A 27001-nucleotide genomic window follows, 5' to 3' on the forward strand; every position below is an offset into this window, starting at 1 on the left:
GATTGTGAGGAGCGTGTGGCTGGGGGAATTGGGGGGAATGGACAATGAATGTCGGATGTGCTAGGGGCAAGCAGCATTCCATAACCTTTACATGCATTCCTCTCCATCTCCACCACCACCACCGCACAGCAACCCCCCCCCCCCCCCCCCCACTTCACAGTGATGAGATGGCTTTTGCAATGCAACCAATAGATCTAGCTGTCCTTTTGGTTGCTGCTGGAGCTGAAGAGGAGGAGCCGGAGGAAGAATTGTGGGCACAGGAAGCCCGGGCCTTATCACTTACAGGACCAGATGGAGCAGGAGGTGGCCACCATTCACCCAGAGGGGGAACATAGGGGAAGGAGGCAGTTCTGTGCATGAGTGTTCTTCAACTAGATGTCAGACACCGTGTACCGCCGATGTCTCTGACTCCGAAAGGAGACCTTGCAACACTTGTGCAGCCTGCTGCAGGACTGGGCATCTAGAGGCAGAGGGGGGCTCCCACTCTCGATAGCTGTCAAAATGTTGTCACCCTTGGAGGTTCCTTCACCCATATCCTCCAGGACTCATCCGAGCTGTCTGGATCAGGATGGGCGGGAGCTGCAGTATAGTCCGGAAGGCCCCGGGGTGTCCAGATCTGTCCCTGCAACACAAGACTCAAGGTTAAGTGCGAGGGAGGGAGAGAAATCGGGATGCCGAACACATGATTCACATTTCTCCAGTGAACATGGCACAAAGCACAAAGAAAATTACATCATAGGAACAGGCCCTTCAGCCCTCCAAGCCCGTAGTGACCAGGCTGCCCATCTGATTTGTAAACCCCTACCCCTCCGGGGACCATATGTCTCTATTCCCATCCCATTCACACAGCTGTAGAGATGCTCCTTAAAGGTCACTATCGTATTTGCATCCACAACCTCCCCAGGCAGCAAGTTCCAGGCACACACTACCCTCTCTGCAATAAACAGACCTCATACATCTCCTCAAAACCTTGTCTCTCGCACCCAAAACTCTTGCTCCCAAGAAGTTGCCTGAAAATGATCGAAGGAATGACGGTTGCTCACAGTTTGACAGCAGCTCGACCATGCTGTCACTGACAGCCTGCATCTCCCCTTCCCTGGCCAGACCCAGCACCTGCTCCTCAAAGGGGGTGAGGACTCGGAGGTCTGGCTCACCACCCCCTGTCTTCACCCTCTCACAGGTGTTGTGCTTGGTCTTCTCCTGTAGAGAGAGAGAAGGAGCCATGAAAGAAACGGTGGTGTGACTCCTGCAGAGTATCCGGTGGTGGTCCTTAAGAGGGCAAACACAGTGGGGCTCATGGGGGAGATGGGAAGGAGGTGCTTGGGGGTCAGGAAGCATGCAGGGTGCTGGGGATGGGAGGACCTGGGGGAGATATGGGGAAGATGCAAGATGGGGTTCAGCATTTACGTTTGCTGTACGGATGAGGTCATTGATTTTTTTTCCAGCACTGCTCCGCGATTTGGGGCCAGTGTCCTGGCACTGACCGAGGCAGTGACTTCCTCCAGACCACGTTTCAATCAGCCCCCTTGGGTCTGCGTCCTCCTGGGGGGAAGTGGGCGTCCTGCCTTGCCTCTGCTGCTTCCAGCAGCCTCTTCAGAGAACCTGAGGGCTGGTCGTGCGCACATTTTATGCAGAAATGCCTGCCTGCCCATTTTCAATGGACTGCCCCTTGTTAGGGCAGATCAGCTGCGGGCAGTTTGGCAGGGCATTCCGGCAAGTTACACACAGTTTGCTTGTTAGCACTGAGGGGGAAGGCAAGTGAGCACTTGCAGGTGTGCTGATGGGAAGGGAGAAGTGGTGCGGTTGGTGGATCACTGATTGGGGACAGGGGCGAGAGAGGGAGGTGTCACATAACCATCAGAGTCCAGAGGAGATGGGGCCTTGTGCGGGAAGATCTGGAGTGGGGGTGAGGGAGATCACCCTGCCTTATATCTGTAGGGTGGAAGAGGGAGGGTGGATCTCTCTGCCTGAGATTAGCGAAGTGGGGCGGGGGGGGGGGCACGCTGCCACTCTGCCTCAGATCATTGGGGGGAAGGGGGTTGGGGGCCTCAATCGGCCTGGGCAGGAGGGGTGGTGGGGGGGATAAGGGGTAATGTTGTGGGGATGGGGCAAAGTCTGTAGGGCCAGGGGAACCATTAGCCAGGGCGTGATATGATAGGGGAACAGCATTCTATCATTCTTTTTGTCAGCATGCACAGTTGGAGGTGCCGATCGGAGCTTCCAGGATTTCAGGTGCGATAAGCCCTGCCCACAGGCTTGTGCAGCACGATTCAGACACGCTGATATTTTTGCAGGCAGGGTGTGTACAGGGGTGTCCGAGAATGGGTCTAAAAGTCAGATCTGAAACACTGTCAGGCTCAAGTCCACCCAGCACTTAGAATCAAAATGATAAAATAGGGCCCAGTGTTTTTGAATAAGCTCTCATTTGAACGCGAGCATCTGAAAGATTAGTGAATGAATTCAAACAAAAGGAATTTATAAAACATAACAAACAAAATCATTGGCAAAGTGTTTAAAATTTAGTAAATGAACCTGAAGAATTTAGCAGATCATATAGAATGAAATAGAATTTTGTAAGCATTTTATAAATAGAGTAGCTCGAGAGAGAGAGAACATATCGTGACTCAGGAGTGATAAAATCTAATTTTGGATGTAAGTGAATGGTGGAAGTACTAACAACTTTATATCAGCTATTATTAATGATGAGAGAAGTAGCGATGAATCTGTACTAAAGGAAGATTTCAAACAACTGATGGAAATAACTCCAGAAATGAAGTTGATTCAGAATAGAAATTAGTGAACATATAGGAGGATAAATCTTCACGTCCCACTGCCACATATCTTAAACTACTGAAGAAAGTCTGAGACAGAGCTTCATTTTAACTCCCACTATGCAGCAAAGTGAGCCGTGTGTCCATCGGGCTAACAGCAGCAGGCAGATTTGACCAATTTTAACAGCTGTGCCTCATTAACATGGTGCTTACTGACTTCCCGTGCTGAAAGGGAAGAAATCTATACCTGGTCATTGAAATCAGATGCTCAGTACAAGGAAATTGTTTCAGAAAGAGAAATCCAGCCAAAAGAGTGATTTTTTTAAAAAATAAGTGGCCAATTGGATAGATAAAAAGGTAAGATGTTTGACAAGGTGTCTCACAGGGAACTAGTTACAAAAGGTTCATATGTCTGGTGTTGGAGGGAATGGGTTTAAAAATTTGCTTGATGGACAGGGGACATATGGTAAATAGGTCCTGTTCCTGTGATCAGTATAGCTATTGTGAGAGACTAACCACCCAATTATCTTGTCAATCATGCAGAATCTGCAGTCTACTCAAGGTTGACAGCTAAAATATTGCAGCAAACAGCACAAAGGTTAGTACACTTAAACTAAGATTCTGGATAGTTGGTGGCATTTTTAAGTAATTCCTGAAATATCTTACGACTTCATCAAAAGGCTGTTCCAGTTTATTAAAGTCCAGCTGAAGACAGAATTTTAAAACTGGTAGGCTAATCCCTTACCATTTAAAAAGCAAGTGATAGCCATCTACGGTATGAATGAGACAATATTCTCTTTAATTTAACATGATTTTGTCTTAATGATTTATCCAACAGCTCTAAAACCAGAATGGAATAGAATAAACTATCACAGTATTTTTGTGAAGAATGCTTCCAGAATGCATTTGATCTGGTCTTTTGTAAAAGATTGTTAGTTAAAGTTGAAGCTCATGGCATTGAAGGCCATGGGTGGAATTTTCCAGCCAAGGTCAGAAAATCCCACCTGAAGGCAACAGATCTTTGCATTGCCCATGTCCCAACCGCTATAATTCCCGTGGACAAGACAGTAAACTTCCACCCAAAGTGCAAAGGTTAGAAAATTGGCTAAGACGCAGGAGGTAGTGTAGAAGAAATGGGTAGCTATTCTATTTGGCAGGATCTGTGCCAGGTCCTTGACTATTTATTATCAACTTAAATGTCAGGATAGAAAGCCACAAATCCAAGTTTGCTGATGACAAATAGATGGCGCTGTAAGCGATGTAGACAGAAGCATAAAGTTACAAAGAGGTGTTAATAGATTAACGTGAATGGACAAAACTGTGCCACGCAATACCGCTTGGCATGACCCTAGATTCAAAAGAATCACCAGTCAATTGCCTTTTGTGACATAGCTCATGCAATACAATTATATTAAAATTATTTTTCCCATACCCACATCAAAACCACTTAGCAAAAGTTTCAATTTTCCTTCACAATTTTGTGGTTGGATTAGAAACAGATGTTGACCATAATTTAACATAAAGAACACCATGATTTTTGCATATTGGTGGACTGCTGTTTAGTTTCACACAGTGTCCTGTCAAACTTGATGCAGTAAATATTTAACCTTATATTCATGGTTGGTGGGGGAGGGGTAGTAGAGGAACAGATGATCACTGCAGACAATTTGATGCATTTTTTCATGGAATTTTCTTTCTTTCAAGAGGAGGAGCTATAATTTTTCTGTTGTTAAAAATGAACCAATTATATTTTATCATGTCAAATACAACTGATATTTTTAATGTTTAATGTTTGTACATTTGGTATAACTATAAAATGAACCTGAAGATAGCACTTTCCATAATCTTTAGGTCTTTTGCAGCATTGTCTGGTCAAATTCATGAAGTTCTTGCTGTCATTGTCACCTTTGGTGTACCCAAGAGGAAGTGTCCTGGACAACGTTTATCCCTCAGTCCATACCTTAAAACAAAAACGATCTGGTCATTATCTCATTTCTGTTTGTGGAATTTTGTTGTGTAGGAATTAACTGTACACTAGTGGCTACAGCATAGCTAAATATATATCACTTTGGGACTTCCTGTGATCATGAAAGGCACTATATGAATGCAAGACTGTCACATTAAACTTTTCACAGAGGTAGCATTCTTTGTGCAGGTAATTTTAAAATTTTGACTTTAGACATCTCTAAGTAATCACACACTTTGGTCATGGGGCATTTATAGAAGAGCAAGAAGTTCATTGGACAGATTTTAAAGAGTGGGCTGGGAGGTGCATTGGGGGCCTCTAATGGGGCAGGAAAGCTCAAAGCCTAGAGACCATCACACTCCCACCTCCCTTCAATTAGCTCTTGGGTGGGAAGGGTCCTTCCCACCAGGAAGACAATTGAGGCCCTTGAACAGTCACGAAAGGGCCTCATCCCACCACCGCTAGGCAGGGGCCACATCACAGTTTAAGACCACCAGGTAAAACCTGGAAGGCAAGGCCACTGCCAGGTGTAGAAACCCTGTACTCAGCAGAGGGACCCATTGGCAGCAAGGGAGGGGCCAATGAGAAGATACCCACCCCACTCCTCCGCCCTTCAGAACAACCGATTTCGCTGCCCCAACCATCCACATTAACCTGCAATCTGGGGCTCCCGTGACAATACTCCTCCTAAGGTCTTCTGTAGTACTGGCAGCGGCCACCACTCCTGGTGGTGCTGCTGGTTCACACAAACTGCTGATCTTAGTTTAGCCAACAGCTCTCCAGAGGTGAGAAATTCCCCCTTTGAGAATTGGGAATCCAACAACAGACTGCCTGATTTGGAATGAAACCTGCTTTTAAAATCTGTCTATCGATTTTATTGGGTGACCAGAAAGCCCAGAGCTCTTCCCAGAGCCAATCCAATGCGGTGAGTTACTGGAGGAACCTATTGCCAAGGTATGCAGGTTTAGAAATGGGGAGATCAAATAACTGTAACATGTACAGTATGGCTATTTGAAAAGATGATGTGAAGTGTTTTCTATGGACTAGGATGCCTTCATCCTAGAAGCCCACACAACTCAACAATTATTCATGTACCCCTCAATATTCTGCAGAACAAATTGCTGCTCTTGTTTACATTCATGGCCAGCAGTAAATATTACAAAATTATAAATTTATAATTTTACTGGTTACTGATTTGTGAAAATTTAGCTCCAGCCCATGTGGTACATGTAGATTGTCCTTCTTTAATAATATTGATTCAAACCTTAGGTTTTCCTATGGTGGACAGAGCTCACAAATAATCTGGGTGGATTTTCTGGCTGCGCTCGCCCCAAGGTCGGAAAATCCTGCCAGAGGTCAACGTACCTTTGCGTGGCAGTGGGTGGATAGGAAAATTCCACCCTCTGTGTTCCTCTTTTGAAATTAAAACCAGTGCCACTTCTACCGACCTACAAAGGTAGATAGAAAAACTCAGTCTCTTAGCTGCAAGGAACTGATGTTTGAGATATTAAATGGTGTCTCAAAGATGTAGTTGTGATATTATAGATTTCTGTTCTTTTTTAAAAAAAAGCTAATCTTTCAGATGGGCAAAAGTAATCTTAAAGATTTCTGCCAAGAGTTACCAGACCTTTTTCAGCTATAATAGGTCAAGCTCCAGAAACCTCCAAGTGCATTGCAGGTAGGTATATCCAGACATGTGAAGATACTTGAAATTCAATTTGCATTTCCACAAGGATAAACAGGAACTCCATGAAGCTTCCCTGAGGTGTGTGAATAACTCTTTCCTATCTTCTCAAATCCAGGAGAATGGGAACCATTCAAGTTAATGGCTGAGAAATTTAAAAAGTTAATTACATCAGCTCAAAAAAAACAAGGGTTGGGACTTTGCCCACTCAGCTGGGGTTTATCCAATACCTAATATGGAAGCATAATTCAGCAGTTTGGGATAGCAGCCATTTTATGTTTGGAACCATATAAAGTCTGGCTGAAAACAAAATGGCAAAAGATCCCCAGTAAGAGCTCTGATAAATAACTTCAGGGAGGGCTGTGGCCAAGGAAAGACAAAGAGGAAGTTATTAAGAAATCAACTGCTGTTTAGCCAAAAGAGCCCAAGCAATCTGTAATTGCCAGAATGCAGAATTAGTACTGAATTGGAAACCTTCTCTTCCTCTCTCCCAAAAACCTGTTGAGTCCACCTGAAAAGGCAAATCTCCAAATAGTCGATTGCAGAAGCCATCACAGATACAAAATCAAAACTCAAGTTTCAACCCTTCACTTTGGGGACAAAAAGAACTCACGCAACAGACCTACAATGATATCCCATAGAGACTGATTTGAAATCTCATCTTTAAATATCTTTTTATTCTTATCTGCTTTCAATCGTTGTATCTGATTTCTAGATAATAACAGCCACTCATATTGTTATTATCCCAGTTGATGCTTTAACTAGACCAGAAGATCCCAGTATGGGACCCTGGCTCAAAAGACCATAACTTTTACTTTCTTTAGTAAAATGAGTCACAGGAATGCTGATTAGTTTTAACAACAAGAACAAACATTTATTGAATGTGAAAAGATTGATAATGATACAATACTTATTTTGTTCCCCTTTACCTTCACAGATATACACGGATTTTAAGTTAACACAGATTACACACACACACAATCATAGCTGACAGACTTCTTTAAGGAAAAACATTTTATGTGATTATGACAATGGGAAAAATTATGTGGACACCATTCCAAAATAAGCCAAGACTGAAAGACAAAGGGTTATAAACACAAACTAGTAAAATGCAAATTCAGAGCTGATGTAGTGGAAGGCTTCCTTGTACAACAGGATGATTAATGGCTGCAGTGGTCTCTTGAGTGAGGTAGGGGAGGTAAAATCTCTGGCATTATTTAAGAGGTAGTTGAACATTTTAACAGTGGGGACTGCATAGTTCTGTGAAAAAAAGAATGAGTTCAATGAATCAAATGACTTTCTTGATCTGTACTTGCATTTTGATCTTTTGGAGTGCAAGTGAGAACATCCACACTGTCAACACCTCAGTCAACTCCAGATAGGTTTAAACATTTAGGGAGTCCAAGGGACTAGCTGCGCATTTTGAAAGCCAGCTTGGTGCTGGATTGAAGTTAGACTCCAATGTGATGTGACATCTAAGAACTGCAGAACTATTTCCTCCAAAATACACTTCTCACTATACTCCTTTCCTGAGTCAGACCAAACCCTAACTTGGAATTCCAGTGTCATATCACTGATGCAGTGCAGATATTCCTTAGAGGTTTAAATTAATCTTTAGGTTAAAAAAAAATTGTTGAATTCATTTGGAAAAAAAACGATGTACTCTTCAATGAAAACAATGCAATTCCTGAAGCATCTGCTACATTGTGCTCCATATTTATTCTTCTCTGCATTTTGCAGACCTGTGATCCAGTGGGTTATGGGACTGGAATAAGGGTTTGAGGATGTGGGTTCACGCGCAGTTTCCAGATGATCATTTCTATAAACTTAAACATAGTACTCAAGAGGGAATGTAGATTGCTGCTTTGGAATGAAGGTATACTGGCAACCACTTACATTCTTATTTGCTTTCTTGCTTCATTTTGAAGCTGTATAAAGTGTGTATTGCCTTGTTGAATGATATAGTGATTTCAGTTATAATTGCGTGTTGATCTAGTCAATTCCAAATGCAAATTGGGATATAAGATATACCCAGTTGCCCAAGACTTTCTCAGTGCTTCCAGTTCTCATGATCCCTTAGTTCCCTTGGTCCCACCAACCAAACCTCCTCCCGTATAATTATCCCAGTGTTTTCACACACCACTCCATATGATCCTCTCAGGCCCAAGCCATTTCTGTTGGCTCCAATCTCACATAACTTTCCCTATCCTTGCAGAATCCCCTCCCCCAGCCCAGTGTTTCCAAATCTGTCTCTGATTGTGCATAGTTCTCAATTCTTCCATCACCCAACCCAGAGTTCAATCTCCTCATTTGAATGTTTCTCCCTCTCTGCTGGAAGTGCCTTAGGCACAGTTCCATTTCATCTCAGTGCACTTATATCTCATCCCACATCCCATGAATACTCTCATGTCCCACTCTGTCCAATACATACCACCAATCTAATACAGAGTTCCCCAGATCACATTCCAATCCACCTGATTCTTCAAACTCAAAATATTGTAGATGCTGGAAATCTGAAATAAAGAACAAACTGGAAATAGTGAACAGGTCTGGCTGCATCTGTGGTGGGAGAAACAGAGTTCATGTTTCAGGTCAATGACTTTTCATTAACAAGAGACAAACTCAAGGTGCTGTTTTTGTCCACCAGCAAACACCATCATAAATATAAATCCCCCTCGTGCGTCCTCAAAGCTGACTTCTAACGTATGTCAAGAAAGTGAGGACTTCTTTATCAGTAAAATTAGGACAATCCATTCAGTTGTCTATGCTGCTTCCCCTCTTTCTCCTTGCTCATCCACCAAGCTAACCTTCCCTAAAACCCCACCTTCCCTTGCCCCAAATTTGTATGTCTCCCAATTTCTCTTCCATCATTCCCTCTCTGAGTTCATCATAGCCTGTGGAGGTGATGGCCCGGTGGCATTATCGTGAGACTGTTAATCTAGAAACTCAGTCAATGTTCTGGGAACCTGCCACAGCAGATGGTGGAATTAAGGATCTACTGATGACCATGAAACCATTGTCAATTGTCGGAAAACCCCATCTGGTTCACTAACGTCCTTCAGGGAAGGAAATCTGATGTCATTACCTGGTCTGGCCTACATGAGACTTCAAAGCCACAGCAATGTGGTTGATGCTCAACTGCCAGCCAAGGGGAACTAGGCATGGGCAATCAGCCTAACCTGCACATTTTTGGAGTGTGGGAGGAGACTGGAGCACCAGGAGGAAACGCACGTAGATACAGGGAGATGTGAAAATTCCACACAGACAGCATGAGTATTAAGAGTCTTTTCTTCGTTTCACCTTTTCTGAAAGCATTCAGCCATTGTGTACAGCTAATTTGTTATTCCAGAACTGTGCTGTGTTATCTTGGATGGAAGCATGTTAAATTCAATCTTTAATTCTTTTATGAATTGATCTTAGTCCTAGTGAATATCATTATGCTCTTCGAGCTGATAGTGTTTTAATCAGCCCTGCTTAATTCCTTATTCTCCTCTTTAACCAAATAGTAAGAAGTCTCACAACACCAGGTTAAAGTCCAACAGGTTTATTTGGAATCACAAGCTTTCGGAGTGCTGCTCCTTCATCAGATGAGTGGAGAGGTGGGTTTCGCAAACAGGGCATATATAGACAAAGACACAATTGCAAGGTCATGGTTGGAATGCAAGTCCAACCATTATCTTGCAACTATGCCTTTATCTATACATGTTGTGTGTATGAAACCTACCTTTCCACTCATCCGATGAAGGAGCGGTGCTCCAAAAGCTCATGATTCCAAATATCCTGTTGGACTTTAACCTGATGTTGTGAGACTTCTTACTGTGCCCACCCTAGTCCAATGCCAGCATCTCCACATCATGGTAACCACATAGTGTTGAGGCCAAATGTGGTGCCTTCTTGGAGATTGAATAGCTCAGCTCAAACTGAAGGTGCTGCAGTTGGGCAGTTTTCATACATTGATCTTCATTTCTCTGCAGTATATATGGAATTCAGAACACATTAATCGGACCTTTCCTGTTTTCTTAGATTGATTTTTGGTCATGCTTGTTTGGTTATAAAAGCTGTAACATTTCCTATTCCAATGATAAATCTTATCTCTGATTTTCCTAGGAAAAGGCAAGGAGCTGCCTGGTTTATCTGGTGACCCAGCTGGCAAATATGGAACATTGTTTTCATCATATCCTGCTCCTGGAGATTAAAAACATCACTGACACATTTGGCAACATTTTAGGTGCTGAGAGCAAAGACATATATTGCATGAGTAACAGCTTCACTGCAATTGCCAAACTTCTTGTCAAACATCTTGAGAAAGACATTACTGCAACAGTGAGGTAACTTATAGTCTCACAAGTAATACCTGTGTCTGTGTGTTTGTGTTCCCATTTTGTTTGATCAAGGCAAGTTTGTCAAGAACAAAGTTGTACAACAATGGGCCATAAATATGCTGTTTAAAATAATGGTGAAGATAATGTGTTACTACTATGGTCAGGAACAGCTCTGCGATTAAATAACGGATTCAAAAGTTGCCATCCAAGCTGTACCCTTCCACCATTCGCTTCTCAATGCCTGCTTCATCATTGAAATGGATTGAATGGAGTGCAATTGTAGCATTTGTGCAATAGATACAAACTGAACATACCACAGAAAGGTGTCCACTTTCAGTCTAAGTCTTTACACAATGTGATAAGTGTTAATTGGTGCCAATCAACCTCACTGGCACTGAAATAAAAACATCGTTTTTTGCCCTTTATCCTCTCTTCATCCAATCTTTTTTTCCCTCTATCTCTTTCTCTTCCTGTACTTGATTTGGTATAGAACCGCGGAAAAGTTATTGCACAGAAGGAAGACGTCCAGCCCACCTTGTCCATGCCAGCCTGAGAACACCCGAATGCCCTTTCTGATCCCAGCTTCCTGCATCTAGCCCATAGCCCTACAGTGTACAGCACTTAAGGTGCAGATCCAGGTACTTTTTAAAAAGAGTTTAGGGACCCTGCCTCCACCAACAACTTGGACAGCGAATTCCAGACACCCACCAACCCCCATGTAAAAAAAAAAGTTCTCCCTCAAATCTGCCACCTAAGTTGAATCTATGTCCCCTGGTTCTCGAATTCTCTGCCAAGGGAAGCAATTTTATTCTGCGTACTCTATCTCTTCCTGTCCTAATTTTGTACACCAGGTCACCCCTCAACTTTTTTTGTTCCTAGGAAAATAACCCAAACCTATCCAATCTCTCCTCGTAGCTACACTTTTCTAGTGTAGTCTAGCTACACTGAAATCCTTCGATCCGGTTAGTTAAGGGAATGCACAGTTGCTTGGCCTGTTCACTCTGGTTCCAGGTGTTGTTTCCCTGGCTGCGTCATTATTAGCCACAGGGAAACAATTAAAATTTAATTGCACAAGGTTAAGGCTAACTAAAGACAGATGCTGTTAGATGCCCTGCCACAGCAAATTATAGTACAATTTATTCTTCAAAATGGATGTATTTTGGTTTTGTTATGTACAGATTGTTTCTGGTAGTCACAACAGATCATAAATCAGTAAATTTACACTGATTATTTCAGTGGTTAATCCTTTAACGTGCATCAACTGTAGGAAGTATCCTTGCCATTGACGTCTATGGGAACAGCTAAGGCAGACAAAGAAAATGTAGCCATGTGTGAGTGTGTAGGGCAATAGTTTAATTTTGGAGTATGGAAGATAAGACAGTGTGATTTGAATTTGGCCCTGAGAATTTATTGCCTTATGTGAGCTTCCTCAGTGGGAATGTCTATTAGCAAAATTAGTTTCAGTTTATTGTAAAGAAAATCCATGAGTTATTTGTTATAATATTTTAGTGAATAAAGTGTTAATTTGAAGACAATTCTGTTAAATTAAATGGCAAGAATGATAATAGACTACGAGATTATATCTGCCAGGAAAGAATAAACTGGCCGGGTCTCTTTACTCATGAAGAGAGAATGCTAATTGGAGACCTAATAGAGTTCTTTAAAATTCTGATGAAGTTTCAGAGAGTAGACACTGAGGGAGGGGGTTTCCACTACCCACCTGCAAACCAACCCCCCGCCCCTCCCACCCCACCCCCCTCCACACACACACACACACACCCCCCCCACCATTTTCAGCAGACAGGAATGGCTGAGGGAACAAAAAATCAACTACGAGACTCAAAATGGCTTTGACACTGGCAGGAATTCCCCACTCAATGGTCCGCAACTCCTCGCCAGTGTAGTAACAGGGTTCCTGCCATGCAACAAGAGGAACCCCGTTTTGATATGTTTACAGGCCTCCCAACTGTAACTTTCACCAACATAGGAAACTCCTCCCGTATTGGCTTTTAAAAACAGGGAACTAGTGAACAGGACTCACCGGGGGCGCACAGGTGAGAACTGCCCCAAGCAGGAGAGGGCAATGCCCAGGCAGTCCCCTGGCACTACCAGGAGGGGATCTGGAAGGAAAGATGCCAAAATTTCCATGTCTTTGGCGTGGTGGGGAGGTGGTGTCCATGGGATGCATGTGGAGGGTTTCTGTGGTTTGGGGAGTTGGGGGGAGGGGGTGGTGGGAGCGGATTCGTTCAGGGCGTTCCTTTTTTATTTTCATTATTCTGACATTGGGGTACCTTTTATAAATGGCTTCCTAATCTGACAAGAACTGAGATTGCTGGGGTGATGTCAATGTGATTTCCTGGGACCTATCTGCTTGATGTTTTTGTCTGAGACTTTAAAAACATACGAGAAAAATGGGCACTGCAGTCGATGGCCTACACACCACTTTTCCCACCTGAGCTGGCACTTAAACAAAATTGAGAAAATTCCACCGAGAGTTTGGTTCCAATTGGGAAGAACAAAGCTCAAGGCCATTTATTATCAGACTGTCACCAAGAAATCCAATAGGGAATTCAAAAAAGACTTCTTATGGTGAGAATGTGGCACTTGTGACCTTGGGGGTGGTTGAAGCGAATAGCATCAAGGGAGAAATTTGGTAAGGATATGAAGAAGATGGTTGGCACGATGGCACAATGGTTAGCAATGCTGCCTCACAGTGCCAGGGACCCGGGTTCAATTCCAGCCTTAGGTGACTGTGGAGTTTGCACATTCTCCCCATGTCTCTGTGGGTTTCCTCTGAGTGCCTGGTTTCCTCCCACATTCCAAAGCTGTGTGGGTTGGATGGATTAGCCATAGTAAGTGCGTGAGGTTATGGGAATTGGCAGAGGGGAGGGCCTCGGTGGGATGAGAGTTGGTGCAGACTCGATTGGCCGAATGGTCACATTCTTCACCATGGGATTCTATGGTTCAGTTCTACTGTTTTATGGTAGGATGAGAGAAGAGTAACGTATCAATGCTGGTGTGAACTGGTTGGCTTAATGGTCTGTTTTTGTGCTACATATTGCATGTCATTCTATGTAAAGTGAAAAATAACTTTTCTAATGCGCTACAGCAGCGATGGTGGAATTGTGCTTTCGTCAAAAAGACTATGGAGAAGATTTTTAATTTGTCTTCAATAGAAATGAAAATCGATGACTTACTTAATGGAAGCAAATCCATGATACCAGTTATATACCCAGGCAGCAAGTTGAAAACTCACTTCTAAGTTTCTGGAAATGCTGATGGAATGTAAACAAAATTTTATTGATTTTGTAAATTTTAAAGTTTATCTATTAGTGTCGAAAGTAGGCTGACATTAACACTGCAATGAAGTTACTGTGAAAATCGCCTGGTTGCTACACTCTGGCACTTGATCGGGTACACAGAGAGAATTTAGCATGGACAGTGCACCTAACCAGCATGTCTTTCGGACTGTGGGAGGAAACTGGAGCACCCAGAGGAAATCTAAGCAGGCATGGGGAGAACATGCAGACTACACACAGATCGTGACCTAAGCCTGGAACTGAGCAAGGCAATAGTGCTAAGCACTGTGCCCCCATGCTGCCCTATTATTAACTCATAAATGTGAATGATAGAATCTAGTGGCACAGCATAACAAGGCCCACTTAAGGTCAGTGCTCATTAATATTTTGGGGGAAATATATTTCTCTGCACTGTGGATTCTCTGCAACTTTAAATGCCACTATAAACACTTGGGTACCCGGATGGATGGGGATGTTCCCATTTTAAATGGGAAAACTCCCAGCATAGCTTTGCATGGACAAAAATGAACCTGAGGGAATAAGTATGATTTAACACTGCAGTGGCTATAGTTATCGAAGTAACATTCAAAAGAAAATATTATTATCATTGCTTATACCCCTTTGAGTGGGGAAAAATAAAGAATCCAGTTTGGAGGTGCTAGCAGAATGAAATCACAAGTTTTCAATAGCTTAGTATATAATACACAGAATCACAATAGAATAAAATAGTTTTGGGAAATTTGCCATCTTGCACCTTGTCATCAAACTAATTAAAGTTTATAGTACCGATGTCAGATATGCATTTAACATCAAGTTAATGGTTACATCTTCTATGTGTTTTTTGATCCATAGTAGTTAGACAAATGTACTGAATATTGGTTTGCTGGTACAATTAAAAAAACTGTACAGCAAAAAAAGATGCTCTCGGGCATATCCAAAGTATATTCATTTTTTTGTACTTAAATTTATTCTCCAAGCTGAAGGCTTTAATTATGCATCAATTACACATCTCAGTGTCTGAATTGACAGATGTTGAGGCCAGCAGAGTAATGAACCATAGGGCCGATGTTATGCCAGTGTTCCTAACTACACAACAGGAAATCTTAAGTTAACACATATAACAGCTTCTGCATTGTTTTTTATGTTTTAAAAACCAGCTTTCATATTCAGCAGATGCATGACTCATGCCTGGTGGCGTCGCTAAAAAATAAATCACTTATAAATTGAACCTCATGACTCTTCTGCTATGGCACGCTTGTTTATCAGGAACTTACAGGTCCTATTTATACATTTTGTAAATGCCCTGTGGGCTTTCGTTCAGCAAAGCTTTTGATATGTACCTCAAAGGATCAAGAAACAGTCACGCTTTTGTCTCTGGCATGGTATACATAGCAATCAACAAGATGCAGAAGTGTTAGGAATGTCTAGTAGATTGATTAGTATAATGGGCTGGATCACCTATGGGTTTTGACATAATGGTTACATCTTTTATGTGTTTTTTGATCCATAATAGTTAGACAAATGTACTGAACATTGGTTTGCTCGTCCAGTAAATTTGATTTACTAAGCTAATTGGATTGAAGCATTTTAAACTAGTCTTTTGGGAACACTATCTATGCGTGGTTCAGAGAATGTAAAGACAATCAGTGTTATTTGTCTATAACAGCCCCTAGTTATGGATAATCCTTGTTCATGCTATGTTAAATATCAAAAAGCTAATATGTACAGTAATAAACTGTGCATTGTGCAGCTATACAGTGGTCCAGCTAGCCAGAAAGAATGATTAAAATGAATTTTAAAAACTGTGAGAAAGCTAAATGCAATGAATGTCTACTTGTTTGGAGAGTATTGTTCAAAGTGCTTTGCTTTGATAAGAATCTCTGAATATGGCCAAAGACCATTTTCTTTATTGTTCTGAACTTATTTTTGTGTGTTCACCAAATTTGATAGTTTGTTCTGGAGTTTGTTCACATTCTGAATGCCATGACAATCAGTTCCTGTTTATAAGGTTTCATGCCACTTGAAAATAAACAGCATTTAAAATTAATTCCACAATAAGCCAGTGCTTATCAATTTATTGCAGCTGGTTCTGATTGAAGCATTTTGTTTTGCAATTTGAAACTTTTTTTTGTAATGGGAGGGAGTTGTAGTTTTTGATTTAGTGACGGTGAATGAATGATGATATAGTTGCAAGTCAGGATGGTGTATAAGTTGGAGGGAAACTTGCAGGTGGTGGTGTTCCCATGCATCTGCTGCCCTTGTTCAATTTGGGAAAGGTCATGGGTTTGAGAGGTGCTTTCAAAGAAAGTTTAGCAAATTTCTGCAGAGTGCGCTTTGTAGATGGTACAAAGAGCTAAGTGGTAGAGGAAGTGAATATTTAACTTAGTGTACGGGGCATTAATCAAGCTGACTACTTCGCCCTGGACAGTGTCAAACATCTTGAGTGTTTTTGGAGCTGCAATCAACCAGGTAATTCGAGACTTGTGCCTTGTGAATATTGGACAGCCGTTGGAAATTCAGAAGCTGAGTTACTTGCTACAGAATTCCCAGCTTCTGACCTGCGCTTGTCTCTGCAGTGTTTATATGACTCATCCAGTTCAATCTGTGATCAATGGTAACCTTCACAATATTGATGATGCAAGATTCAGCAATGGAATGATGTAGAACATTAAGGGGAGATAGTTAGGTTGTCTCTTCTTGAAGATGGTCATTGCCTAGCTCTTGGTGGTATGGATGTCACTTTCCATTAATCAATCCAAACCTGAATATTGTCCAAGCTTTGCTGCATACAGCCAAGGACTGGTTCTGAATTGAAGGAGTTGCAAATAGGACTGAAAATAATGAACATTCCCACTTCTGTAACTACGATGGAAAAAAGCACGGCCAATCCAACTTACCTGCATATCTTTGGATTGTGGGAGGAAACCAGAGCACTTGGAGGAAGCCCACACAGACATAGGGCGAACATGTAGACTCCGCACAGACAGTGATCCAAGACTGGAATTGAACCTGGGTCCCTGGCGCTGTGAATATTTTACTCACTGTCCCCTACCATCTTATGTTTGGCAGTAGATAGGGTTCTTCAGGATTTGCCTACTTTCGCTAAGTAAGTTACTCAGTAATGTAGTTTGTTAAAACCGTTACAACATAGCTCTGTGCGTCTTAGGAACTCTGCGCAAGGCTGGAATATTCCTCCCTCCAGATCTTTGTTACTTAGTCATGTGTCATTACATCACAGTTACACCAGCATTAGTTGCTTCTGATATTAACCTTTTACTTTGCACATTCCCTCTCTCTCTATGTTCAGTGCCTTCCCAGATGAGCCTTCTCCATTTTGGTCACTAACAAGATGGGGACTTCCATGAATCAGTAGGGGTGCTTTGAGGGCTTTGCTAAAGTTTTTCTGCTGTCCTCTTGGGAATCTCCTGTTCGACCAAGTTGCAAGTAAAGCAGTTTCTTTGGGACGCTGTTGTCAGGCAAACGAGCTATGTGACTCACACAGCAGAGCTGGTTTTGGGTGATTGTTATCTCAATGCTGGCCAAGTTATTTTGAGAGAGGACACTGCTGTTTGACAGCCTTTCTTGCTGTTGGATTTAGAGCATCTTAGAAAGTATTTTGAGGTACCTGCTGTAGGTTGTCTAAGTCTCCAAAGCATATAGAAGCACAGGGATCACTGCTGTCCAGTAAACCATGGCTTTAATCATGGCCTTGAGATTCTGATTCTTGAATACTTCTCCCTCAGACAACCATTTGCCCCTTTACTGTACTGTGCCTGAATGCAATTCATTCATGTACAACCCATTGGTGTCCATCTGCATAGGTTCATGTAGGCAAATGTTCACTTCCTAAGCAGTATTCAGAGGCCTTTATTTTCAGGCAATCCCACTTATCCCCATTATTTAACTCCCGCAGAAAAATAGAGTTGTCAAACATGTATCTTTTGCAGTTTCATCTTAGCTTGTTTCTCTGTGCTAAATAATGTCTTATTTTAGGAAGATTTATTTTAAAAAGATTTTAATTGTCTTAATTGAAAAGTAGGGTGTCCTATGGCCAGTCAAACTGAAATCTGATTCCTATACGTTACTATTATTTATCAGTTCGTAACACCTCGAAAAAGCAATCTGCACAATTTTTCACACAAGTTGTGAGCATCAAATCAGAGGTAGTACTCACATTGAAAACTCGTCTACAAATTGCCAATTAGGGATCTTTATAAAGAATAACCTTACAACAGTGTCAGCTCGGCTCAGTTGATAGAATTTCCACTGCTGAATTAGGGAGTTTTGGGTCCAAGCTCTACCCAAAGATATGAGTAAAAACATAGAAATTAGAAGAGGAATAGGCCATTCGGCCCTTTGAACCTGCACTGCCATCCATTTGATTCAATGTAATACAGGACTAAATAAATTGGCTCAGATGTTCTTGTCTCCGGATGGCTGGAGGCTTGATGTATGATCTAGGATGCATGTTGTTATGCCACGCAAGCTCTGAACATGCTGATTTCTGTCAGAATTGTCCAGATAATTTGAATTGGGACCCTCCACAAAAGTCTCCAATTCTGAGTTAGAGAGGGCAATTTCAGACAGTTCTGCGGTCTGCTACCTGGGTAGTTACCCAGGAAATATTAGACAGAAAAATCTAGTCTAATTCTTGGGTAACTATAGAAAAGACCCCCGCCCCCATTCATTCAAACTGACTCCACAACACTGCAACTCTGACCTTTACCTCTCCAACCTGTCTATCCTCCTGATCTCACCTGACCTGACGACCGCCCCTCAACCAACCCTGCTACTCCTCCTGACCAAGTTAATCCCTGACCATCCAATTACCCTGCCCCAAGCAGACCTGACTACCCACCACCACTGGATTGCACCCAACTTAACTATCCCACCTGATCGAACTGGACTACTCGCCTAACCCATCTGTTCATTCACCCACCTACAAATCTCATCTACCTTCCACCTACCTACCTCTGCCACCAATTTACCCTCCTACCGACTTACCCATCCACTCACCTACTCGCCCACACTGGGTATTTAAATTTACTTTACGACAGCTGGTGCCAATAAAAGGGATGCAGTTTGTGTCTCCCACCCCATCCCAATGCCCAATGCAAGCTCCCCACCCATCCTTATGGTCCCTTTTAGCCCCTGTGCCATGTCTTGCCTAAGCCTAACCACCATGCCAACTCATGGTCCTTCCATGCTATTCACCCAGTATTCACTTTGACTAGTACCTTTGAAACCTCTAGTAATAGTGGCATGAATGAAACCGCTTAGGACTAGGCTTCCCAAGCCATGATTCACATCCTCCTGAGTTTGTAGGGAGATGAGTTGTTACAGTCATAATCTGGGTCCCAAGAGCTGAGGCAGCAGACTATTGCTGAGATATTCGGTCTCACTATTGGTTTTAGCTGGCGGATGCAGTGATCCATTCAAATCCCCATTGACTTTGACAGGACAAACAAAAATCAAAGAGCAAAGGAACATGCCATTTGTCCCTCCGAGCTTGCGCCGATCATGATGCCTGCCTAAACTAAAACTGTATGCACTTGTAGAGTCTGTATCCCTCCATTCCCATCCTATTCATGAGGGGACTGCCAGTCCCACCAGCAGAAGGGGTCTGAAAATTCCACCCTAAAATTTGACAGCCCTAGGATCAGCTGCCACACAGGAACATGAATTAGAAGCAAGGGTAGGCCTTTCAGCCCCTCGAGCCTGCTCTACCATTTAGTAAGGTCATGGCTGATATGATTGTGACTTCAACTTTACATTCTGCCTACCCAGATAACCTTTGACCCCCTTGTTAGTCAAGAACCGATCTGCCTTAAAATGATTCAATGGCCCTCACCTCCACTGCTCTAAGGGAAGACGGTTCCAAAGACTCTCAAGCCTCAGAGAAAAAAAATTCTTCTCATTTCCATTTTAAATGGAGATCCCGTATTTTTAAACTGTGTCCTGTAAGTCTAATCTCTCCCACAGCGGGAAACATCCTTTCAGCATCTGTCCTGATGTGATAATATTGTTCTTTGGACTCCATAGCAATTCAGGTGTGACAGTTCTACGGCACTATTTGAAAAATGTTCCTCGTTCCTGTTCTTTTGTATCACACTGTGTACACATTAGCCAACATTATAGTGATTGCAATACAGAAGTAATTTGTGTCAAACTGTTTGAAACATTTTGAGCCGTGTAAAAGTGCTAATTAAATGCAAGTGTGCGCCTTTGTTTCCGATTAGAAGCTGGCACACATGATATCTCACTGTGCTCATATTCCTTTAAAGAAATCCTTGCAGACCTTTCTAGATAGTTTTACTAATATTTATTAAACCCCACCAGAAGTTGAAAATATGTTTTTCAGAGTGCAATATCTCCTCTGAGGATCATTTAGTCCTATGTAATTTGTGCTAGTCGCACAGACATTTACCACAAATCTTTGACAACTGTGTTTCATGCTTTTTCCAGTCTGCAGACATGATATCTTCTAAACTGTTATTATGCTTTATCAGGCGTTTCCTGAGCTCACCCCTAGGTTCAAAGGTCATGGCGAAAACCCCACTTCTGATGCATGAGTGCATAACCCAGACATGACACCTCAGTGCAGTGCAGAAGGAGTTATTGCTAAAGCTATCAGCCTCATCATAGTACTGAGGGAATGCTGCATTGTCAGAAAAGCATCTTTCAGTTGAGAGGTCTGTAACTTTCTCAAGAGTGGCAACCACCAGGGAATGGGGGTATTGCCCATTGAAAGTTCAAACTAGCTGGATGATTGGCCACCAACAATCACAATAATCTTCCTTTGTGTGAAGTTAAGTTTATTTATTAGTGTCACAAACAGGCTTACATTAGCACTGCAATGAAGCTATTGTGAAAATCCCCTAGTTGGCACACTTTGGTGCCTGTTCGGGTACACTGAGGGAGAATTTAACATGGCCAGTGTACTTAACCAGTATGTTTTTCAGACTGTGGGAGGAAACTGGAGCACCCTGTGGAAACCCGCATAGACACGTGGAGAACATGCAGACTCTGCACAGTGACCCAAGCCCAGAATCAAACTGGGGTCCCTGGTACTGTGAAGCAGCAGTGCTAACCATTGTGCCGCCATGCCACTAGATATGACCAGTGGAAATTTTGACCCCCCCCCCCCCCCCCCCCCCCCCTCCATTCCCATTGACTTCAATTTAGCCATGGCTTCTTGATGCTGCTCTCAGTTAAATGCTGCCTTAATGTCAAGGTGAGTCACTCCCAACTGGAATACTTTACTTGGAACACTCCAAAAGGGATCGTAGAATGTCGGGATTACCACAGATCCCACTTTGTGGTACAAAAAGTGTTTTATTGAGCAGCTATAGCCAAAGCAGCATGTTGACTCTTCCTCTAAACAATGGAAAATTGAAGTGACACAACTAGACAGAAGCTGTGAAAATGAGCAGGAGTTAGATTTTGGCATTGTGGAAACGGCTCACACACTTAGTCACATAAGAGGCACCAGTGAAAATGGATGGAAAGAAAATAAAAAGAAGAATAGAAAACAAATATAAAGCCTCCTGAATCGTACCTTTAATGATATACCATACCTGTAATGAAAAATGAAATTCCTGATGAAAATATATTCTGCATTAGTGTATGTGTTCTAATTGTGTTTGCAGTTGCTCTCCTCTGTCTGATAGGTGATAAAGTGCATTTACAAAGTTCCACGTCAAAAGGGGAGGCAATTTATCATTGAGGTGCTTTCATTCCCATTTTATCGAAGGCTTTCCAAAAGACAAAAACACCAATCATCCACTTTCAATTCTCAAAAGCACATCTGGCAGCCCTGTATTCAATCTCTGGTCTATTGAGTAACTTAAACAGGTTCTCATTAGTTGCCCATTTATTTATCACTCAACATGAATCATTTACAGCAGAGGAAACACTCATGCCTATCATTTCAAAGAGTTATTCACAGCCTTGTTTCTGTGTATTGTCTCAATCTGCTTCAAGTGTTCCTTTTCCAACTTTTTTGTCTGGTGTGCTATAGTGGATTCTGCTTCTGCCGCAGTTTCTCATAGTATATTTCAACACAAAATAAAAATATAATCTAACCTTTTCCCTCGTACTTCAGATTGATACCCTCTAGGCATCAATGTACCATGCATTGGGAATGATCTGTCATTTATAACCTTATGAAAACATTTTTTTGAACATTTCACTTAATCATCACTGTTCTTACAGAAGTAACCCAGTTAATCTAGTTAGTTCACAAGTAAACCTCTCATCTCTGGTTTCATCTAGTGAATCACACATGCACCTTTTCCATGGTCTGACATCCTTACTAAAGACAACGGGTGGGATTTGCCCGCCGTGCTCGCCCCAATACCAGAAAATCCCACCTGAGGTCAGTGGACCTTTCCATGGTCTGTCCCTTGCCTGCTATCATTCCCGTGGCGGGTGGTACGGAAAAATTCCACCCAATTGAATTTTTTGCTCCCCCCTTCCCAATGGCTTTTTTGCCATTGTGGATGTGGTGAGCATTTTCCACTGGTGGATCTTCCAGTCCCACCAAAGTCTATGGGTTTTTGTGTGGCTCACCTGCCCTGCTGCCAGCGAGCCCACCATGAGGGGCTGTCTTGCGCAGGACCAGCAGAAGGGGCTATAAAATCCTGTCCATTGTCTGGGCAGAGTATTCACACTGCAGCCTAACCAACTGTTCATACAAGTTTAGTATCAGCTCTTTGGTTTTGCATTCAGTGCAGCTACTTATATAACCTGGCATAACATCTGACTTTTTAAAATAAACTTATAACATTTTTACATACTTTTACATCTGAATTTGAAGTTTCTCTGCTACTTTTTAAAGTTTAACCATTTGGTATGTATTTCCTTGTTTTTATCTCTCAAAAGAGACAGCAGATGAATATATGAAATTCAGGCTGTTAAGTCCATGTCCTTGAGCTTTATTGCACTCCACATTTACTACTTTTCTCTTGCATGCAACTTTTGATATTATCTCCATTATACCTAAGTAGAGTTATTGAGCAGTTTAAGGAAAGTTTTCTTCCCGTTACACAGAGAGAAATGTATAAGTAATTAACTGTTATGTTCACTATCTAGAAAGTTGTCGTTTTGACATGAGCCAATCCTGTGGGTAATGGAAACAGCTCCTGCCATGTTACATTTGGCAAAATCCTAACTTGAGACTAAAATCTTCCAACAAGCGACACATTATAGGCCAGCCTTGCTCTTCACTTGTTTTCACAAGAAGCAACCTCTGACTATTGTAAATAATTAACAAATATTTCTACTTTGCCATTTTAATTATTCTACCTTATAATTGGTTGCAGTAGTATAGTATTTCCTTTTTTATGGAAAATCATCTAGAAAATAAGACTTGATTCACATGAAAATCAAACATAGGTGTTGCAACAGGAAATTATGCTTGGCTCCAAGTCATGTCATGTGTGCTAAAAAGAATCCAAGCATATGTGAATCACAATTAATAGGTTGATCATTAAAATCTTTGCTTTAAGGTGATTGAAATATAATCTGATCTCTACTGCATGAAGATAAAGAAGAATGTGTAAACTAATTTATTCATCCATGGGATGTCAGTGCCACTGGTTGAGCCAACGTTGCCCATCCCTCATTGGCTTTGAGAAGTTGGCAGTGAGTTTGTTTATTGAAACATTCCAGTCCCTGTGGTGTCGATGCTGTTAGGGAAGGAGTTCCAGGATTTTGACCCAGCGACCTTGAAGGAACGCCGATATATTTCCAGATCAGGATGGTGAATGGCTTGGAGGGGAACTTGCATGTGATGGTGTTCCCATGTACCCGCTGCCTTTATCTTCCTAGGTGGTAGGGGTCATGGATTTGGAAGATGCTGGCGAAGGAATCATACTGAGTTCCTGCAATGCATCTTGTAGATGGTACGCTCTGCTGCCACAAGCATTGGTGTGGAGGGAATGAGTGTTTAAGGTTGCGGATGGGGTGCCAATCAAGCAGGCTGCTTTGGCTTGGATAGTGTTGAGCTTCCTGTTCGTTGTTAGAACCTTACTCATCCAGGTAAATGGAGAATATTCCATCACATTCATGACTTGTGCCTAATTGTAGATTATGGTCAGGATTTGGGAATTCAGGAATTGAGTTATTCACCACAGAATGCCCAGCTTCTGACTGTTCTTGTATTTGTGTAGCTGGCTGAGTCGATTTTTGGTCAATGGTGACCTCCCTCCCCCACCTCCCCTCAGGATGTTATGGAGAGGTGGGGGGAGGTGCTTCAGCGATTATAATGTCATTGATTATTAAGGGGACCTGATTAGATTGTCTCCTGTTGTAGATTGTTGTCACCTGGAATTTGTGTTGCATGTATGTTACCTGCCATTTATCAGCCCAAGTCTGAAAGTTACCCAGATATTGCTGACAGAGGGAATGGGCTGCTTCATTATCTGGATGGTTGTGAATGGCGTTGAACACATTGCAATCATCAATAAATATCTTCGCTTTTGACTTCATTATGGCTGAAGATGATTGGGCCTCGACCATTATCCTGAGGAGCTCCTGTAGTGATGCCCTGGGGCTGAGATGATTAGCCTCCAACAATCACAATCATTTTCCTTTGTGCTAGGTATGACTTAAGAAAGGAGCGAGTTTCCCCTTGGTTCCCATTAACTTCAGGTTTGCCCAGGCTCCTTTTAAAGTTTAAAGTTTACAGCTTATTTATTAGTGTCACTAGTAGGCTTAAGTTAACACTGCAATTAAGTTGCTGTGAAAATCCCCGAGTCACTACACTTTGGTGCCTGTTTGGGTACATTGAGGGAGAATTTAGCATGGCCAATGCTAAATTCAGACAGTGGGGGGAAACCAGAGCACCCAGAGGAGAAAATGTGCAAACTCCAGACAGACTGTGACCCAAAGTCAGAATTTAACCTGTGTCCCTGGCACTGTGTGGCAGCAGTGCTAACCACTGTGCCACCAGGCTGCCCATCTTTGGTGCCAAACACAAACAAATGCTGCTTTGGTGTCAAGAATAATTACTCTTGCTGTGGCTCTGAATTCTGTTCCCTTATCCATGTTTGGACCAGAACTGTAAGGAGGAGTGGAAATTCCCAGTCCAGAGACAAAGTGTGGAGGTGGGCAGCAAAAATGCCATGCTGGGGTAGGCTTCAATTTACCCTTATCTTCGATTAGCACTCCTCACCTTTATCACATTTGATAGTCTTGCCATGTGCCATATTTAAACAATATGTACAGATCATTCATTCTCTACAATCCGAGCCAGGTGCATGAGAGAGATGGCTTCCAAAGGCAAGTAGTCAAATGCCCTCAAATTCATTGATGGAGCACACATAGAATCCCTACAGTACAGAAAAAGGCCATTTGGCCCATCAAGTCTAAACTGACCACACTCCTACCCAGCCACTATGCCTGCAACTCCACGCATTCACCCTTTTAATCCCCCTGACACTAGGATCAATTTAACCTAATCTAACCTGCGTATCTTTGGACTATGAGAGGAAACGCACACAGACACGGGCAGAATGTGCAAACTCCACACAGACAGTGACCCAAGTTGGAATTGAACTTGGGATCCTGGCGCTGTGAGGCAGCAGTGCTAACCACTATGCCACTGTACCACCAACATGAGGGGTCGTTCTGATTGACTTGAAGGAATGCTGGGATATCCTCTACTCTGTAGTAAAAGGTAGTCCACCAGTTGCACCACTCTGGCATGGGAGGAGGTGGCTACTGTGGTCAGCACTAATGCTGAATACAGGAGATCCATCATCCAGTGCAGAAAAAGAATGACTGACCTCATCTCACCTGTAAGTCAACCGTTCACTCTTGGCTCGCACTGTCACAAGCTCAATATCCATTCACAGGCTGACAGTCTCCAGGGATCTCACAAGGGACATTACCACTGACTCTCACACACATATCTCCTGTCACATCCAGTGCAAGTCATGTCCTCAGCTTTTACACAGGTCCACTTAGCACCCACACAAGACAACATCTGTCCTACTCGGTGTCTGTCCATCTGTTTTTATGCAGGACAAGCTCACCCATAACAAAAGGGAGAGATCTCTAACCAATGGAGGGATGCCTGAACTCCGGCCCCCTCATGGAGTTTGAACAGCATGCAGCAGACTGGGCCAGAGAGGGTCAGAATCATGCATGTGTTGTTGGTGAGACTGGTATCTCCCAGATCTAACTCAATGTTCGCCCAGCAATACTGAGTGCTTTGTAATGTTGACAATGCAGCTATTCAGTAATAATCTCTGTCAGGCAACAGTGAGACATGCAAGAGGTACATGACAGCAAGCCCTCAGCCTCAGTCCCCACACCACCTCAGGTGAGGATCTTGAGGAAACACTAGTTGTCAGAATTCTACTGCCCCGCCCACCACGGAATCAGAGCGGATGAGGGGTGAACAATGGCAATGTTTGTTGACCTCGGGCAGGAATTTCTGGTGTTGCTCAAGCAAGGCCATAAAATCCTGTCCTAGCTAAAGACTGGTCACAGCACTCAGCCGCACCCAGCACCGGTGCAGAGACACACACCTCAATGGGACCAAGTGCAGGTTCAGGGTTACAGTCTGGTGAGCACAACATGGATTCTAGACCATAGCAGGTGGAGACAAGGACATCCACAGTCTCCAACATTCAGAGGACTGCTGGAGGCAAGGATTCTGCTGAGTCCCAGCCAGATGTCAAACCTCTGTAGTCTAACACAGATGATGGAGCTGCAATGACAGATACAGGGATATCGGGCAGGGCCATCAGGTACAGTCAACAAATTGCAAAATATGAATGGAGAACTATGTCCATGTTCAGTCTGATATCATTGCACTGACATGCCAGCATACAAAGGTCAACATTGGTAGGGTGGCGACCTTCCTGAAGACCCTGGTCCAGGACATAAGGCCTGCTGTGCTCCAGGTGATGCACTCCATCGCTGTGAACATAGGTGGCTTCATCAGTGGC

At 42.8% G+C, this 27001-nt stretch overlaps 1 protein-coding gene across 3 annotated transcripts in view; it reads left to right on the forward strand.

The window, feature by feature from the left end:
- Positions 1-27001, forward strand: part of veph1 (ventricular zone expressed PH domain-containing 1) — a 203885-nt gene that overhangs the window by 100240 nt on the left and 76644 nt on the right. For all 3 annotated transcript variants that reach the window (XR_013886325.1, XM_080185581.1, XM_080185580.1), the window contains one exon: positions 10529-10749. Coding sequence is in view for 2 of the 3 variants with exons in the window: in XM_080185581.1 (XP_080041707.1) it covers positions 10529-10749 (221 nt within the window). In the remaining variant the exon portion in view is untranslated. The remainder of the gene's footprint in view (positions 1-10528; positions 10750-27001) is intronic.

The sequence above is a fragment of the Carcharhinus amblyrhynchos genome, chromosome 3, assembly GCF_965287045.1.
Source record: "Carcharhinus amblyrhynchos chromosome 3, sCarAmb.v2.hapA, whole genome shotgun sequence".
NCBI classification, from domain to species: domain Eukaryota; kingdom Metazoa; phylum Chordata; class Chondrichthyes; order Carcharhiniformes; family Carcharhinidae; genus Carcharhinus; species Carcharhinus amblyrhynchos.